This window comes from Xenopus tropicalis, chromosome 7 (genome assembly GCF_000004195.4).
Source record: "Xenopus tropicalis strain Nigerian chromosome 7, UCB_Xtro_10.0, whole genome shotgun sequence".
Lineage (NCBI taxonomy): Eukaryota > Metazoa > Chordata > Amphibia > Anura > Pipidae > Xenopus > Xenopus tropicalis.
In genome coordinates, this window is record NC_030683.2 from 81880276 (window position 1) to 81899477 (window position 19202).

At 39.7% G+C, this 19202-nt stretch overlaps 1 protein-coding gene across 5 annotated transcripts in view; it reads right to left on the reverse strand.

Annotated features, from left to right (window-relative positions):
* Positions 1 to 2973: 2973 nt before the first annotated feature.
* The window catches only part of cep164 (centrosomal protein 164kDa), a 50361-nt gene continuing 34132 nt past the window's right edge, over positions 2974 to 19202 (reverse strand). For all 5 annotated transcript variants that reach the window (XM_018096060.2, XM_004916067.4, XM_002932927.5 and 2 more), the window contains 15 exons: positions 17336 to 17455; positions 17095 to 17217; positions 16310 to 16453; positions 16099 to 16182; positions 15605 to 15673; positions 12011 to 12195; positions 11450 to 11591; positions 9885 to 9952; positions 8843 to 9038; positions 7586 to 7693; positions 7185 to 7296; positions 6266 to 6586; positions 5702 to 5768; positions 5337 to 5450; positions 2974 to 3955 (listed from right to left, as the gene is read on the reverse strand). In XM_018096060.2, coding sequence (XP_017951549.1) covers positions 3865 to 3955; positions 5337 to 5450; positions 5702 to 5768; positions 6266 to 6586; positions 7185 to 7296; positions 7586 to 7693; positions 8843 to 9038; positions 9885 to 9952; positions 11450 to 11591; positions 12011 to 12195; positions 15605 to 15673; positions 16099 to 16182; positions 16310 to 16453; positions 17095 to 17217; positions 17336 to 17455 — 1944 coding nt within the window. In that variant the 3' untranslated portion in view covers positions 2974 to 3864. The remainder of the gene's footprint in view (positions 3956 to 5336; positions 5451 to 5701; positions 5769 to 6265; positions 6587 to 7184; positions 7297 to 7585; positions 7694 to 8842; positions 9039 to 9884; positions 9953 to 11449; positions 11592 to 12010; positions 12196 to 15604; positions 15674 to 16098; positions 16183 to 16309; positions 16454 to 17094; positions 17218 to 17335; positions 17456 to 19202) is intronic.

The following is a 19202-nucleotide window of genomic DNA, read 5'->3' on the forward strand; positions in this document are numbered from 1 at the left end:
ATAATGAAGAGATGCACTATGTAAGGGACTGTCAAGGCAATGAAACCATTATCGTGGTAGCCAGTCATGCATATGCTATTGGCTTCTTATTGCTACACTTAAGTGGCTCAAGCTTTCTAGGCTCAATTGTGTTTGCTGGGCTGTTGTGGATGAGAAGTTGTAATATTAATAATATTAATAATATTTTTAAGACAGTTTGGATGACAGCAAGCTCAGTTCCAACGCAGTTGTGTTTATAAGACAATCATGGCAGGTTTTATATGCTGCCATTCACTCCTGAGGGTAGCTCTATAACTGAAAGGTATAATAACTAGTTAATTCCAGGAGAATGCGCATGTTTGCACTTCAGACAAGTTTCTCTGTTGTCTCTTTTAGTGGAACACAGCTTTATAGTATGTCATTGTTGCGACACCTTTGCATAATGCATAAAATGGAGATCTGTATCATGTCTGTGGGTGATAAATCCATAGGCAAATGGACACAGAAGCAGAAACACTATAGCAGTCATTGTTACTTGCACTGGTATGTAGGCTTTGTGTATTGTTCCTCTGTACTTAGTAGGCCTACTACAACATGACCTGCAGAGTCACATTTTATTTTTATAGCGATGGTGCTATAATAGGGCTCTATGATTTCCTTTCAAATGGATAAAGGGCTTACAAAGTGGCACCATACTATGTGCCTATCTAATTAGTGGCCTTTGTAAATAATGGCAAAGAGTAGTTTATTGCACCATTGTACCAACTACAGGTAAGGTCTGCATGCCAGTAGGAGGACATGAAACAGAAAGACATGATGATGAAATGATAAATACATAGGCATGTTAGCCTGGATGATGCACAAATACAGTGCATTTTGTTATTACGCTTATTATAAGAATAACCTTTTAATGACTGATGCTCAGCAGCCTTGAAAAAGCAGCGCCTCTCTGTGTTTGGGATTAATGGCATTCTGCGCTATGCTGGTGCCTGAGGGAGGGGACATTGCTTAATGCCTGACCTGCTATGTAAAACCAAATCTCTTAGGAAGGACAAGTTTGCAAAAGGACAGAGATTAACCATTGGTAGCCCAGAATGTCACTGGTGCAAATAAGTGGTCATAGTCTGGAATGGAGGTTCCAAACGGCACATAGCATAGGTACCGGGTTCCCACAAGAAATACCATTGTCCCAGGGGAAAGAAGCCACATTAATAAGAAGTCACAAATGCCTTACAAATATGTGTATATGAATACAATGAATAATAAATATGTTAAGTTTGCATAATACAGAAACTTTATTAAAGAAAATTTCTACAATTTTTTATGTCTACCTAGCCTTGTCACCCATGTAATACCTGCCATTGTACAGCCACCATTATACCGAGGCACAAAAACTGGTATACAGGAACTGATTATAGCATCCAGTGAGCTCTCACATCCTTTTCACAACATTCAAACCACACCTGGCCTCACCATTTGCTTGCCCATTTGTCACCTTATTCCCTTCCCTACTTGGCCTATTTGCCACCTTGTCCCCTTCCCCACTTTTCTCCTGCCACTTTGTACAGATAAAGTCACACTGATTCAATTAATGTAAACTGCAATTCCACACACAGAATTACAGGATATGGGACTGAGCATGGCTATGGCACAAATTGCATTTTGATCACCACACACATATTAAAGGGGATCTAAACATTGTTGCTTAGCTAATTTCACAAACAAGTTGATTTGACATTTCATTGGGGGCGAAGGCATGCTGGGATCTGTAGTCCAGCAACATCAGGGTTGTATTAAAAATAAACTATCGTTTTTACTTAAAATACAACTAGTCTCTAGCTGTAACACTCAGTATCTAGTACACACTTCTGATGCTTTCCAGGCGAGTGAATAGAAAATGTCCCATAGCGGATAAACAGTGTAGAAGCAAATGTTCATGTGCCATAGCCCCAGCAAGGCTTCTCCAGGGAGTGATAAGGGTGCTGAGAGGGTTGGTTTCATTTATGTCTTCAGTCTTTGTCACAAATGTTTTCTCACTGCTTTTATTTATCACTGCTCCATCTAGTGGCAGACTGAAATATTTGTTCAGCAACAGCAGTAAGTTTGGGTTGATAATATATTAATTGAGTTTGGGTTGAAAATATATTAACGGGCAAAGGCAACTGGAGGTTTAGTGATAAATGATCGCTTCTTCAAAGGAAAATCAGTCTATTAAGGCTTCAGACACCTAAGCAAATCTCATCTATAACCAGAGGCCTGGCTTGGTACAGTTAATCTATATGTGTGGTTTTACTATAATACCCCTATACCATATATATATATATATGCCCATGCCTGTTGCACATACACTGAAGCTTGTGCCTCAACAGATAATTCATGCTAACACCCTGTGCTCCTAGGTGAGGACAGATCAGTAATTCCAACCACATACTGAAACACTTGCTCAGTATATTGAGATGGAAACTTCTCTCAACAATAATGATTTATATTGTTATATTACTGGCTAACTGCCTAAACTGAGGACCCAAACTACCCCAACTCTACCTTTCAATATAAATCCAACCACAATACTCCTCTCCCTGCCTTTGCATATGTTAATGTCTCTCTATCTTCTCTGAGCAGTAGGCCTATTCCAAAGGTAATCCTTCCCATTTGCCACTTGGTATGACTTCTGCCCTTTCACCCTTACTATGACAGACCATGTCAAGTCCAGCCCCGCTGAGCTTAGGCAAATATTAGTATGCAGATGCCATACAGTCTTTTAGAGAATCAAGCACATGATCTTTCAGTTAGGTTACTGCAACAAAGGGCTGTGCTTATCCACAGGCCAATAATCAGCCCCCTACCCTAGCATCAACCTTCTTGTGTGTGCACCCTGAGCCAATGCATCGGCCTTTCTTACAGGTAATAATTATTTCCTATCTTTATTTATTATTTCTTTAAATCCCTTTAACTGCTGAGAAAAATGATGTGTTGGACAAGAAACTCACACAGTGAGGTTGATAACGTGCCAGTTTAATCTGAATACAAAACTAGCTGGCATACTTCACACAGGTAAAAAACACAAAAATAAAATACCAACACTGCAAGATTGTCACCGCTACTGTAAAAAAATACTGGCAGACAAATGTGTTGAACTGATAGAATGTTTGTGAAGTGTAGGCATTTGCAGCATGCACATACACTGTGTAGAACTGTCTCAATTTATGTCACATTGTAACAATGTTGCTGCTAGTAGCTGGCTAGAGAAGGTGTCAGAGCAGATTACTTGCCCTGGATAAGTAAAAATGAACATCTCTTTTAGGCTCCAGACTGTCAATATGGAAACTGGGGCAACCAGACCAGTGCATTATATTGAGCCTGTGGCTTTTTGGGCCACTTTTTGGTACTTGAAATGCCAGGGACTCTTGATTTTCATGCCAGACATAATCTCTTTTTTGCCAACTAAGAAGTAGTAGTTACTAATCTTCCTATGTAACATCCTTAGGTTCTTAGTACTAAGTGTGCATAGTACCAAGTGTTTCTATTGCACAAGCATTGGTTTCGTGTGCACCTATTCTGCCATTATTCTTGCTTTAGTGCACAAATATGATATGTCCCTTATTCTGTGTATAAAAATATATATAAATATAAAGCTTATATATGAATAGCATTTTACAAGAAAGATTCAGGCACCTGAGAAATGACTGTAATTATAAGATCCCAGAGTCATCAAGTAATATGCAGCTCTCTCTCTGCAAAAGAGACAACACATGCAGAGTTTTGCTGTGCCATTTCCATTCCAAACAGCCAATTCTGCTCCTGCACAACAGCTTTCATGTGTTTCAAAGGAGAGGAGATGTATGTAAAGTGCTAATTCTCTTCTCTTTTGTTTCTCCCATTCCATTAGTACCGATATACTTTGATTTGGTTGTTCTCATCCAGACCCAACTGGAGAAGTCCTGGAGAAGATCCCATAGTCCTGCTTGTTCGTGGCCTGGGACACCAGTCAAGGAAACTAGTAAGCATCATCATATTTTGGCAGAGTAGGCTCCAGTACAAACAGTTATAATACAGACTCCGTGCACCCACAGTATTGGATACTGAGATATAGACAAAAATGAGCACACACATACACTCCCCCAGCCATTGTTTTAGACGCAAGCTGACCTGAAAGGCACTTTCCTTAAGGAAATATGAAAGGGATATTATGAGATACATTAAAAAGGCAGAAAGAGCTACAGGAAATAGATAAGTAATACTAGAATACATTTCCAAACCCTACTCAAACAACCTGGGTTTAAAGGAACAGTAAAACCAAAAAATGAAAGTGAATAAAAGTAATTACAATATAATGTACTGTTGCCCTGCACTGGTAAAACTGGTGTGTTTGCCTCAGAAACACTACTATAGTTTATATAAGTAAGCTGCTGTGTAGCCATGGGGGCAGCCATTCAAAGGAAAAAAGGCACAGGTTACTTAGCAGATAACAGATAAACCCCCATTATATGGGGCTTATCTACTAGTTATCTGCTATGTAACCTGTGCCTTTTCTCCTTTTTTCCAGCTTGAATGGCTGCCCCCATGGCTACACAGCCGCTTATTTATTTATTTATAGTAGCTTTTCTGTAGCAAATACACCATTTTTTTGAAGAGCAACAGCACATTATATTTTAATTACTTTAAAACACTTTAATTTTTTGATATTACTGTTCCTTTAACAGTTGTACCGAGGGTAAACAATAGTAATATAGTAAGGTTGAGAAAAAAAAAAACATGTCCATCGAGTTCAACCTTTTATGCCTATATATAACCTGCCTAACTGCTAGTTGATCCAGAGGAAGGCAAAAACCCCTTCTGGAGTCTCTTTAATTTGCCTCAGAGGGGGAAAATAATTATTTCCCCACACCAAGATGAATATAGTACCAATCCCTGGATAAACTACTGTGTGTAATAAGAGCTATTTCCAATGACCATATATTTCCTCACTTGCTACAACCCATCCAACCCCTTCTTGATGCTATCTAATGTCACAGCTCTCATAAACCCTTTCTGAACTGGTCGCCTCGTGTTAGTTGGAAGGACCTACTGGTAAATAAAGCATTAGAGTATTTATATGATCCCCTTATATACTGTATATGTATACACAGTTATCATGTCACCCTTTAAGCATCTCTTCTCCAGTGTAAACAACCCCAAATTGGCTATTCTTGCCTTCATAACTCAGACCTGGACTTTTTCTAACTCAATAATATCCTGTTTGAGAACTGGGGACCAAAACCACATGGCATATTCTAGATGGGGCTATACCTGGGCTTTGGAAAGAGTCATCTCTGCATGTGTTATAGTTCTCTTACTGCATTATAAGGGTAGGATACACTTTGGGGTCATTCCTGAAGTTTTCCAGCCACTTCTTGTTGGTGTCAATCATAGCCTGAATGCTACGTTTGTCCGTGTGCTGTGCTACATTTTGCACCATTCGAACCTGCTCTCTGTGGGATTTTGCAGACAAGATAAATGAGTTAATATCATTAACAAATATTTTTTGGGCATTGCCCATCCAATTTCTTCATTTTGATTTTTTATCAATATTGACAATGTGTTCAAATTGTTCCCATACCCATACTGATTCAATTGCTACTTTATATGTTAGCTTAATGGATACTCCCACTTCATCTAAACTTGCCTCCTTTAGGGGTTTTTCCAAAACTTGAATTTGGGGCTAGGGCAGAATCACACTCACCCAGCTGGAACATATCCAAATCTGTTCTCTTGCAGCTTGGACTGGTCAGTGAATAAAGGTGTTCCTCCTGTATAGATGTGATGTAACATGTTAATTGAACATATCTTCTGAATTACTGATACAGAGTTGGACTGAATGACCATCCAGATAACACGAAAAGTGAAATTATTTACAGTATATAGTGTCAGTCTCTCACTGGACCCAAAGCACCATACAGTGCCAGGACACCAGGATATTAAGTAACTTGTTTACAGTTACAGAGATACCACAGGGAATTAAACAAGGGTCTCCAGCCTGAGATCTGGGGGGCCCACTTAACCTATAGGCCAACGCCCTCCCTTCCACATTACAAAAGGGTCCACTGTCACAATCATTACATGTAACAGAAAGTGACAAATGTGCACTAATTATATATGCATATGCCAGACATAAGTGACCATTAGGGTCACTCAGGAGGTGGTCTGTTAATCTGAACGGTAAGTATGCTCTTGTAGGGAAGAGAGGTAGTAAAGTTACCATGCTGCATTATTTTAAGAAAAACAATACAACTTGTTCCCAGCAGACCTGGGAAATACTTGCGCCATTTCTTCATCAAGATTTCATCCACTGACTGAGAAGGTGAGGGCACCGAGGGTACAGTTGAAGGTAAACTACTGCTCCATGCTGAGGACTGAGGGGCACCGAGTCTTGCTAGATTGTTGAAAGAGGAGAGTGGGATGCCTGGCTCTGCAGAGAGAGGGTCAGGTGTTGAGAATGGATGAGGATCATTTGAGAGAGGTCCCAGGGAAGAAAGGACCCCATTTAGTTCCGCTGTGATGCGCCGTAAAGAGGCTGTTAGATTGTGCACTTTGGATGGAAGAATAGGCTGTGCCCTAAGATCTCCACCTGTTGGCATAAAATGTAGGTTGTTAGTTGCTGGTAATGCTAAGATGCTTTCTTCAATAACTAATTTACAAAAGAGTGTTTTAAAATACAGTAACTCCTGAAAATAGCTGCAACTGGGTGGCCCCAAACCTAAATGAAAATGTGACAGAAGGGGGTATATTTGGACATTGAAAGGCATAGAGCAAAGCTCCCTTTTATCTGTTAGACTTAAGGAATCACCATATCACATCTTCTTGAGCAGAGAAATAACAGGGAACTGACTTTAGTGTTTGGACAATGACAGAAGATTTTTTTTATAACATCTAAAAATCAGAAGTTTTCTTCTTTTTTTTTTATAGATCCACAGTATGAAATTAGAACAAATATGATTAAAATAAAATCCATAAAAATGTGAAATTTCAAATAAGGAAAGCTTGTCTTTATATAGGGGCTGCTGCTCTGTTAGGACCCCAAATGTGCTATACTGGGCTATTGTGGAAGGGGTGGGATGGCCGCACAAATTGGAAAGCAGTCATTTAGAAGGACTGGTAGAGCTCCCTCTGTAAGAGAAGAAACTTTACCACATAGGGAGAGAGTTAAGAGCTGAATTGTTTCTTACTTGGGAACAAATCATGGTTTATGGCACTGCAGGAGTCGTCTGAGTCACTTAGGTCAAAGGTAACCACTTTCTTATTTCTCCTTCCTCTAATGACAGCATCATCCTCAGATATCTGCAGAAGAGAGAGACAAGAGAAACGCTGAAACTGATTTTTCCTGTTTATTGGAAGCAATGCTATTGCCATACAGTATGTGATAAACACTTCTTTCTTGGTAGAAACATTTGTTTTTGGTCAGGTTAAGCACAATACAAATACACCATTTATGAAAGGACCACAGCAGTGTGTCAAGATGGAGCACATACAATGCAGAGGAATAAGGCAGAGGCAGAATTACTATTCACTTTGTTCTAATATCCCTTACCAGTGTATACAACCTACCAGGTTATAGGTCAGGCCTCACCTCTTCCCGAAGGGAACTCTCCAGCTCCTGCAGTCTCTGCTCTTTCTCTTGCAGCAAGACTTGCCCCTTATGCATGGTGCTCTGGAATTCATTTAAACTGTGTGCTTCCTACAGGAGGAAAGGCAACACTCAGGCAAAATGCATTCAGCTAGAATCACAGAAATACATAATAACACAACATTTTTGAAATTGCTGGCAGTGAATATCACAATCAAATGCACACAAGAGGCCCATGGGTCCCAATGTAAAAATCTGTCCATGAGGCCCTTCTCATTGGCCTCTCCAGTCTACAATATATAGCCAAAATGATGCAGTAATATACCTGTCTAATATGTCATTACAAAACCAAAGGTATCAATATGAAGTTCATCCTTTGAAACTATTTTGGGGAGGTTTTTGTGGGCCATTGTTAAGGGGATTTGCTTCCATTTCTTAACTTCACAAATATCTTACAATTGAAAAGGGCATCTTTAGGAAGTAGAAACCTAAAGAAGGGACTTTGTTGGCAAGGTGAGTTTCTAAGATGGTGCTCTTTTTTAAAAGTCAAGAGCTCTGCTGTAGACCAGCCAATTACTTCTTAATTACATGGTTGTGTGCATTATTTTATTCTTGCTTCAGGAGCTTAAGGAGCCAATTTCACTAATTAGAAGGGGTGTCTAGACACTTTGGAGCTATAGCACACCAATTCTCCAATCACTACTCGCTTGTTAATCCCACTCCTCTGCATTTACAGTGGCTTATGCTTTGCCACCTTTTAATTGCAGGCTTTTTTTTAACCCTCTACATTCAACTGTGAATGTCATGTAAGAAGGATCACAAAAGCATAACTTCTGAATTTCTTCTACCGGTACTTTAGATCACTGAAAGAATAACCTAATTATGAATATATATGAATATTATAAGGTCTGTTACCTGGCATGCCTGGGACCTAGAGGTCTCAGGTAAGGGGTTAATCTGTAATATGAAGATCAGCAGCTACTAAAACACATTTGAAGAAGAAAAACACAATAGGACTATTTTGTCATCAACATTTGTTTTATGATAGTTCAGATAAAATGAAGTACATGGTACTACATGGTAGTATTATTGCAGAGAAAAAGTAAACCCATGAAAATGAAATATTGGGATTGGGATTCTCTGGATAATAGATAATATGTCTAAACTTTAGATATGTAATTGTAAGATATAATAGTTGAATATTTCAATTAATCCTTTAAATAATAAATTTGCAGTAATGTTATCGTGCTTCAGTCTTACCTCTTCCAAGTTTTGCTTCACATCCTCCAGGAGATGCGAGTGCTTTGGGCTGTGCGTCTCTTGCATGCTGTGACACCATTGTTTCTTGGCTGCATGGAGCAAGGATTGGCGATGGCACATTGAGCGGGTCTGCAGGTGTAGGAAATCCTTTGCTTTTTGTATTGAGGCCCCCTGGGAGGAGATGTAATGACGGATACTAAAGGGGAGAAAAGAGAAGAGGGAGTCAGGGAAGGAGATAGTAGATCTAGTCCATGTCACATACAACCCACGGTAAAAGCTAATGCTTAGAATAACATGTAAGTAAATGCTTACTACATACAGAATTATCAATATCTAGCTAACCTTAATGTTTTGCAAGTCTTAAAGGTGGTCTTTAATGGTCTTAAAGGTATATTTCACTTTTAGTATGTTACCAATTTCAAATCAGTCTTTATAGTTTGTGAAAATTTTGACATTCTAGTTTAACATCTTATCAACTTTAAAATATAAGTCACTGACCCCGGCAGCCATAGAACTAATAGAACTAATAAGTAAAATAAAAACAGAGACAAAAATGGAACTGCAAATTACTGTCTACATCAAACTAAAAGTTGATTTAAAAGTAAACTCTGCTTTTAAATAAAGGCAAGAAAACCTTTAGTGATCTTAATGTCTAAACTGAAGTCAAACAATACTTTGCTGTAGGCCTGTTCTCATGCCAAGGAGCTTTAGATCTTGGACTTTCAGTACTGTATATGGGGGTCGCAATTGGTGGTAAAGCAGCATCCCATGCATATAGACTAGGATGCATAATGTAGATTTTGTTTCTAAATCATGGTATTATTCATTTTTGAATATAAATGCACATTGGGGTGCCGAACAATTTTTCTAAGAAACAAGGGTTTTTAAAAACATCTTGCATTTATCCACTGCAAAGGAGACACAGTTTAAATGATATGGGGAAAGCTCACATATACATGGCAATGCAACAAAAAAACATGGATCCAAAAAATACAACACAGAGGATGCAGGTAGAACTACAGAATATAATAGCCTCACTTACTCGTCCATTTCATTATCATATTCCTGGTTTTGTACAGAAGTCATGGCATTTCTGAGAATATCTAAATGCTGAACCATGGTGAGAAATGAAAGAGAAAATATAACATGATTAGCATACAAAGCTTGCACAGTCAGAAATTTGCATTACTAAACATCATTCCAGTAAACCTATAAAACAGAGGAACATAAAGTTATCTGTTAAGATACATGATCTGGTTTGTTTTACCCAGGTGAGCCTTCCATACTAGATGGGGAGATTAGTCGCCGCACAACAAATCTCCCTTGTTGCGGGCAACTAATCTCCCTGAAATGCCATCCCACCGCCTAGAATGTAAATCGCCGAAGTTACCTCTAAAGGCAACTTGGCCGCGTATGCCATCCCACCAGCGATTAACATTCTAGCCAGTGGGATGGCATTTCAGGAAGATTAGTCACCCGCAACAAGGGAGATTTGTTGCGGGCAACTAATCTCCTCGTCTTTCATGGCCCTTAGTGTTTGAGAAAAACATTCTATCTCATTGGCAGGAAAGGGGGAATGCCTATGGGCACCCCTGACAGGCTTACCTAACTGATATCTGATCTAAAATTGGCCAGATCTCAATCAGGCAGGTCTGATTATCATGTCAGATCGGGGACAGCATTGGCTTGTTGATGTGGCTCATTTGGGGACCTTGCCAATTCCACCAACGGACAAAGTCATTTAATACAAACATTCAACTTTGGATAAATAGGCCACTTGGTGTCTATATGCTTTTTAAGACAAAATTTCACGTGACTGAACATTATACATTGGTTTCAGCTTATGTATTCCTTCAATAAAACTAACAATAATAATATACAAAATAAAGAATACAGAACTGAAGGCATATTTGGATGGGATTTATTATCATTTATATTTTTGTGGTTTTATATATTTTATTAAACCACTGAACTCATTTTCAAAAATTCATTTTTCAAAAAATCCAAATTGAAAAAGCACAAACGAAAAAGTTGCAGAAAAAAAAATAATAAAACCACAACTTTTCTATTTGTCTCATGAAAACAGCAACTTTTTCTCATTGTCACACAAAAGCCAGTGTAAAAAACCCCAAAAAACTCTAAAATCCCAAAGCAAGAAATGATGTTCCATTATTTCCAAGTGCATGGTGTGTATATACCACCTTTACTGTACAAGCTACATGAGGCTAATGGCACATGGGGTAGTTTTTCCAAACTGTATTTTAGCTGGCAGAGAAATGTCTGAAGCCACCCAAAATTATTGTGGAGCAGTATAAGCAGTTTTGCCTGCACGATCAGTTCAGGCAGCTGCTATCTTGTTACCTTCCCATTGTTCTGCTGATCAGCTGCTGGGGGGAAAGGGAGGGAGGTAAAAATAGGAATATGGCTAGCCCCATGGGAAATTGCAAAATTAAAAATGAAAAAATCTGTTTCAAAAAAATGGATTTCAGTGCAGGATTCTGCTAGAGAAGCAGCACTATTAACTGATGCGTTTTGAATAAAACATTGTTTCCCAGGACAATATTTATTTTAGCACATGTACAGCTGATGGACTGAGCTCATACTTACTGGAACGGCAGCACCATGCACTGAGCTGGCCGATGCAGTAAGATCTTCCAGCCTGAGTGCTGGATCCACTCTGGGACTCATCACAACTTTGGTATCTTCTTTTAGATCAATGTTGCTTTTTCTATTTTCTTCTTCCAAGTCCCTTGAAGGTAAAACCATGTTTGTGAGTATTACAGCAAATAAAGCACAATAAACAGATTTTAAAAGAGAACCCAACAAGTGTGAAATAAAATACTGTTAAGTTATGAGACCTAAGGCTAATGGCAGACATGTAATTTTCTCTGCTCATGTATATATGCCAGGGGCAAAAAGCTGCTCTGTGCCTTCTGTTTCCTGACTTTGCGTGCTGACAGGCATGGGATTAGCCCGTTACGGCACACACAGAGCAGATTTTGGAGCAGAAATGCTACTTACACGCATACACCTTGAAATCTACTGTGTATTTGTGTTTTCAGGGCATACATAGACCAGCAAAGGAAACAACCTGTCTGCCATTAGCCACACTCATAAGGGTGTAAGCAGAATACACAGTTACTTTATCTTCAGGAACTAAAAATGTACCTGACTTTACTCAGCAGTTGGGTGTAGCGGCTCTGCAGTAGCGCCACCTCTGCCTCCAGTTCAGTTCTTTTGTTTTGTGTTTTTTCCAACTCATGTTGTGATTTTTGTATTATATCTTGGAGCAGTTTCTGCTCAGTTACCAGGTCCTCCTGCATCTTGAGGTTCAAAGTAGAACTCTTAATTTCCTGTGTTGCAAGAAAAGGTAATAATGAATGCATAATTATGTTTAATTTCTGATTTTTAGAAGAATGTGGTAGCGCAGCGGTAGCAATCAGTGGCTACTGAACAAAGGTTCTGATGTGTGTGGCTGCCCAATCATCACTGTAACACAGCAGCATAGCAAAGCATAGTTGTAACGCAACTGTTACAATCAAATAAGTGTAGTTGCTATTCAGTCCTCAATAAAAATCAGGAACGCTTGTGAGGTTAAGAAGTGCAACTGCATGACTGCCGATATAACTTAGTGGCAACTGTTACGTTTCCAAGCAAGCACAGCACATAACCCATATCCATTCTGACTTAAACCAACGCTGCCCAAATGGAAACCCATGGGCTGGATGTGGTCCTCCAAGGTTTTTTTATACCCCCAATTAATGCATGGGCTACACAGACTTCTCTTCTTTGTATGATATCACTATGTTAAAGGGGAAATAAAGCCTAATCTTTTTATTTAGTCATCATTAAACTGGGAATACACCAAAACTATTTCCTGCATGAGCTTATTAAATAGTACTTTGCCAAATGAAGGAAACTTATTAATACAGCACATTTCTTTTCAGCAAGCAAGGCAGTCATTACAGAAGCACTAAGTATGCCAGGACATCAGGAGATTAATTGATTTGTCTAGGGTCACAGGGAGTTGCTGCAGAGATTCAAACCATGGTATCTAGCATAAGATTCCACATCAAAGGCAGATTACTTTACCTCTAGTCCCACTCCTATTCCTGAGAAACACAATAAAAATGTAACCAACTAAAGCAGGCAAAACAGGTTTAATTCTGGGGCAAGCCACACTACAAATTACAGGACCAAATCGTTTTAACCTGCTACAAGTAATCGGATTAAAGTAGCTCAAGCACATGGTCCTGAAGTTCTTCTAAAATCCTAATGTTCGACGGCTGACTACTAGTTAGTTATATGCAACACAAGTAATCGCTGATCAGCCCTGCATCTCTCAATCTTAAAGGCATCCTATTATTAAAAGAATAAGCTGGTAACTCAAAACAATGTACATTTTATTACACAGTATTGCTGCTTATTCTGACTATTAGTCAGCACTGACCAGCAGTGGCCAATTTCACTGTAAAATTTCTGAAATGCTAAAATTCTGCCAGATTCATGGCTGCATTATTCCAAAAGGTTTTTATAGACAGCCCTGCTAAGTTCTATTTCTAACAAAGGAGATTGGGCTTGAGGATAAATACAGTGGCCAGTGTAGCAGAGACAAACTCATGAGAACCCACAAAATAACATCAGTGAATTTAGGGGTTGCACTATTTTCAAAGCTGTGATGGGAATAGCAAGAATAATAGCCTACATGGAAATATTGCTCATTCCTGTTGCCATAGAAACAAAATCTTCATGAACTGAAGTGATCATGAACTAACCGTTGCAGGAGACCCAAACTGCTCTTGGGGTATGAGAGGTGTGTGTAGGTGTGTGTTTTGTTTAATTAAGATGCATTTTATTATTAATTGATGCTCTAAAACTGAACATAGACTGGCAAATGGTAATAGTATGGTTAAACTGGGTGGCACTGGAATGCAGTTCAGTATCTTGTGGAAGGCGTAGGTTGAAAGGATGACAGAATGATAACACAACCCCCTACCCCCTTGGGTGTATTCACTGCCATCTCAGCAGAAAGCTAGGGGAAAGATTACACTAATTGCAATATTTGCAAAGGTATAAAACTCACTGGATAAGGATAAAACCCACTGAACATTTGGCACATTACTGCGCTGCTTTTAGTGAAATATCCTGCATATTTAAAAAGTCAAATCACTATTTTAGGTGTGTGTAGCTTGTGTAGAGGTGTAAGCTTGAAGAGCTATACTAACCTGTACCTTAGAGATTCAGCTGTGATGTGTCAAGGTCAGTTTGGTCAAACAACCTAGCAGTTGCTTGGGACCTTTGCAACCATTCTCTTTGGAAACCTTTAATGACCAATCAATATATCTGTGGCTAAAAGCACCCACCTTCCATTTATTTAACTGGGTAAAACAAATTGTGGCACTGTAAGATGGGGATCCATTGACCATAGTCAATAGTTTTCTCTGGAAAAGAGGCGCTTGCGAGGGGACATGATTACTCTGTACAAGTACATTAGAGGGGATTATAGGCAGTTGGGGGATGTTCTTTTTTCCCATAAAAACAATCAACGCACCAGAGGTCACCCCTTTAGATTAGAGGAAAGGAGTTTCCATTTGAAGCAGCGTAGGTGGTTTTTCACGGTGAGGGCAGTGAGGTTATGGAATGCCCTTCCTAGTGATGTGGTAATGGCAGATTCTGTTAATGCCTTTAAGAGGGGCCTGGATGAGTTCTTGATCAATCAGAATATCCAAGGCTATTGTGATACTAATATCTACAGTTAGTACTAGTGGTTGTATTTATAGTTTATGTATGTGAGTGTATAGATTGGTAGGTGTGGGTTAGATGTGCTGGATTTACTTGGATGGGTTGAACTTGATGGACACAGGTCTTTTTTCAACCCTATGTAACTATGTAACTAACTATGTAACTATAGTGTGTGAGGGACCTTAGACTGTAAGCTCCATTGGAGAAGAGACTGATGAATGATGACTGATCTTAGTGAAGTGCTGCCAAATATGTCAACACTGCATAAACAAAATATAGTACTAATAAGTAAATTCCTTGGTGCATCCTATTGCTGGGGAACAAGTGGCCAGTAATTGAGACTAGCACTTAAGACATTCTCCAAAAACTATAAAATATTGCCCAGGAAATGCCCCCTGCAACTTGGAGCATGTGTCTCTCATTAACCTGACAAAGAAGAAATGTAAAAACACAAATAAACTAGAAGAGAAATTGTGTGCATCAGGCACGAACATACAGGCATATATTTTAAAGTTTTCATACCCTAATATAACTTTATGTCGTACTGCATGTAGTATGCTAGTGCTAGCAAGTGCTAGTGCTAGTGGTAGCTAGTGCTACCATGCTAGTGCAAGTTACCACTTATTTTAGTTTCTGGGGTGCCCCCTGAAGTGCCTTTTTTACCAGATTATCATCTGGTGACAGAGTCTGACCAGTAAAGATAGAAAAGAAGTAGAAATAAAAGTAGACTGTGATGGGAGAACCTCTGCATGAGAGAGAACAGTAGGCGGACAAGAGAGATAACATTATACTTTGTTGAGAATAGGGATAGAGGAAGAAAGGCAGCATTATGAAAGACCAGTCTTCATTCATGCAACCTCTAATATGCAAAAACAGGCAGTTTTTGGTGCCAATCCCTTCTGTTTAAATTACACTACATTTAATTCGAAAGGTAAGAAGTCGCCAGTAAGAGTAGGGAGATACTTCCTTTTCTGGGCTATAGCCTGCAGGTACATATGATTTCTAGACTTGTAAATATACCTCTGTCTTTCTTGAAAGTTCCTTCTCCTTCTCTTCCAGACTTGTTCTTCTCTGTCGAATATTTTCTTCCTGTATGATCAGAGACAGGTGAGATTTACAAGTGTCAAGAGGGTCATACACTAGCAAACTGCCTGTAGATCAAACAGATGGTTATTGTGCAATATGGCCATGGAACAGCATGGTCACATTCTATTGTTTTGACAGCCTGAATAATCAGATTTGACAGGAAAAGAGAAAAAGCTGCAGCTGCTTTTAACTCATGTGCACACCAACAAGGTGTATCAGTGCTGATCATTCTGCATTTCTACACATCACTAAGCCAACTGGATTGCAGAATGGTCTATTAAATTTGCAAATGTAGTGACATACATTCCTAGACCAGCTAAACCAAATCTGGGCATGAATGGTCAGCTTTAAGAAAATAAGTAGCCTGCCCACAGATTCTCCAAGTCTTTCTTTTCTCAGTGCATTATGTTCTGTTCACCTAGTCTTACCTGGCTGTCTAATTGTCCTGTTTTCATCAGTAGTTGCTTTCTTCTCAGCTCAAGGTTTTGCTCCATGTCTTGCAGTTTGTTTTCCTATAAAAATTAACAAAAGTTATGAACAAAACAACATCCATCTAGAAACAAAATACAGTCTTGCGGGGAAAGTGATAGAATTGAAAGGATATTAGATAAAGTCTTTCTTGTACTATATGACTGCCACCTTTTCCTGGTAGCTGTTTCGTCTTTCTTCTTGTTTCCTTTGCAGCTCCCTACATTCAGTCTCAAGCTCCTGTTCATGAAGTTGCCTTATTTTTTCAAGCTCCTCTTGCAACCTCTCAAGCATCCGGGAACGTTGGGTCCTCTCCTGGGAATTTAATATATATGCAAAATGTCATGTATAATGTTAGTTTATGTTTCTTTTAAATAAAAGTTAATGTGATGGGACCAATACAGCGCTGCAGAATGCAGGCAGTGTTGTATTTGTGGGGGTAGCCATATGGTTCTACATCCTGGCAAGAGCCTGCTGCAATTTTTTTAATTGAGGAAGGCATAATGCAAAAAAAAGGGGAGGGACACTGAGTCATTTTTCCTTATACAATAGTAAATGAGACACCTAATCTCCTAAAAGATCAGTAACACAAAAAAATGAAAGTGTATCAATGTAGTTAAAATATAATGTATTGTTGCCCTTCACTGGTAAAAGTTGTTTGTTTGCTTTAGAAATACAACTGGGAAAAAAAGAAGAAAATGCACAAGTTACACAACAGATGGATCTGTAAAAGCAGAAAGGATTTGTAAAACACAATTTTATTCTACAGAACCTATTTATTATCTGATATGTAACCTGTGCATTTTCTCCTGTTTTCCACAGCAGTTTATTTATGTAAACTCTAGTAGTGTTTCTGAAGCAAACACACAACTCTTACTAGTGCAAGGTGAAAAAGGATAATAAAAAGTACTCTAATACGGAACTGTTGTTTTGCAGCATAGAAAGGCAACCCTTACCTCATCTTCCAGCTGGTCTCGCACCCTCTCAAGCTCCAGCTGGTGATCCTCCTTTAATCGTTCCAACTTCCTTTCATGGTCTCTCTGAACCTCCAGCCGTTTCTCCTGCAGTAGGTCACTCATCTATGGAATGGAATGTGGAAACTCAAGGTTGGGGATCAAAAGGCCAAAATAAAAGGCGATAGCCGAATAATAACCAGTTAAATTTTGTACTAGAAACTTCTGTTATTATGACTCTTACTTCTTTTTCAAAGTCCATTAGCTGTAACATTTTCTTGTTGGAAAGATTTAGCTCACTGAAGGTCTGTACTTCCCCTTGTTCATGCACCTGGAGCCTTGAATTCTGAAGTTCAGACACCGTCTATGAAAAGGCAAAGACAATGTCAGAGCAGAAATGACAGAGGAGTGAACTAAATTTTTGCAAATTTACATGAAATTTTTTTTTCCTGTTCAGTCACAGTAAAGTAAATTTGAGACATTATGAGACATACTGAAATAAATATTGTGAATCACCAAATTATGATACATCCATTAACCATTATCTGAATAACAAACGAAAAAGAGAAGAAGGGTCAGTTACGACCTCTTAAAGGAGAAGGAAAGGCTAATAAAGAGTTAATCTCAAGCTGCAGGCATACCTTCAGTTCTCTCAATAGTGCCCTTAAGTCTCCCCATATTTCTCCTGTTCTGCAGATCAGAAGCCAAACAGGAAGAAAAAACATTGAGCTGTGTAAATAAAGTTCCCATAATGCCTTGCTCCTGCGCGATACCCAGACTGGTGTACATGCTCAGTTAGTTAGACTATGAGGAAGCTTCCTGCTGATTGGGTCAGATCCACATTCCTAAGGGGGGAGGGAGTTCTTAGCATTCTTGAGGGAGGGGGGAGCAGGAGCGGGGAGAGGGGGGGGGGTGTCTCTGGCACAGGAAAACAAACAGACAACAAATCCTGTGTTTCTTTTGACAGAGGACTCAGTGCAGCGTTTCTGTGAGTGCTTATGGCAGTATTTACATAGACCTTTCTGTTAAAGCTTCCTTAGTTTTTACCTTTCCTTCTCCTTTAAGGCAGTGTGCAAAGAGCAATAAAAAGGACACATCCCTGCTGCTTTTTTTGCATTTTCCTTACTCTACCTTCCTGGATTTCATTTTGGAGCTCAGGCACCTGTGGCTGCCCCAAAAACTACAATGCTGTCTGTATTCTACAGCATTGTTTTGCATGAGGAGTGGGAGGGGGTGGTAATGTATGTAGGCGGACTCCTTTTTGCCCCTAACTATCATGTCATTCAGGCACAAGGCACATGGACGCAGGCTGCAATGGGGCTCTGTCTTATGCCCTGTCCTATGGCAGGTGGTAATGACAGGGCTGGCCTGCACTCTCCAACCCTGCAGTCTGTAGTCTGTGCTGCATTTTTAATCTGGTGTGAGGTACAGAGCACAGCCAGACCAGAGAAAGGAATCCTTGCTGAACGATCCCTCTTGAATCTTGCTTGAAGTGTTTATTTATTGCATTTACTGTACAAACTGCACTATACAGAGAGTCTGAAACTAAAGGCATATGGGGCAGTGCATTTTAACTAGCAGACAAATGCCTAAAAATGCCCGTGCTGCTTCCTATTGGCGTCAATTAAAACTGCCTGACACAGACAGTTCTCAGCCTGAAAAAAGCACATAAGAACATTTTAATAATTCTCTATATTAGCAGTGTTAGGCAGTTACTGCCCTGTGTGGCAGTCACCCCTCCATGTGCTGTAGCCCTTAGGGCTCTGGCACACGGGGAGATTAGTCGCCCGCGACAAATCTCCCTGTTCGTGGGCGACTAATCTCCCCGAGTTGCCATCATTTGCCATCCCACCGACGAAAATGTAAGTCGCCGGTGGGATGGCACACGCGGCGGCGCGATTGCCTCGCAAGGCAACTTCAGCGATTTGGCGAAATCGCCTGCGCAGCGTATGCCATCCCACCGGCGACTTACATTTTCGCCGGTGGGATGGCAATTCGGGGAGATTAGTCGCCCGCAAACAGGGAGATTTGTCGCGGGCGACTAATCTCCCCGTGTGCCAGAGCCCTTAGGGCAATGGCAGATGGGGCAACAAAGCACCCAAAAATACCTT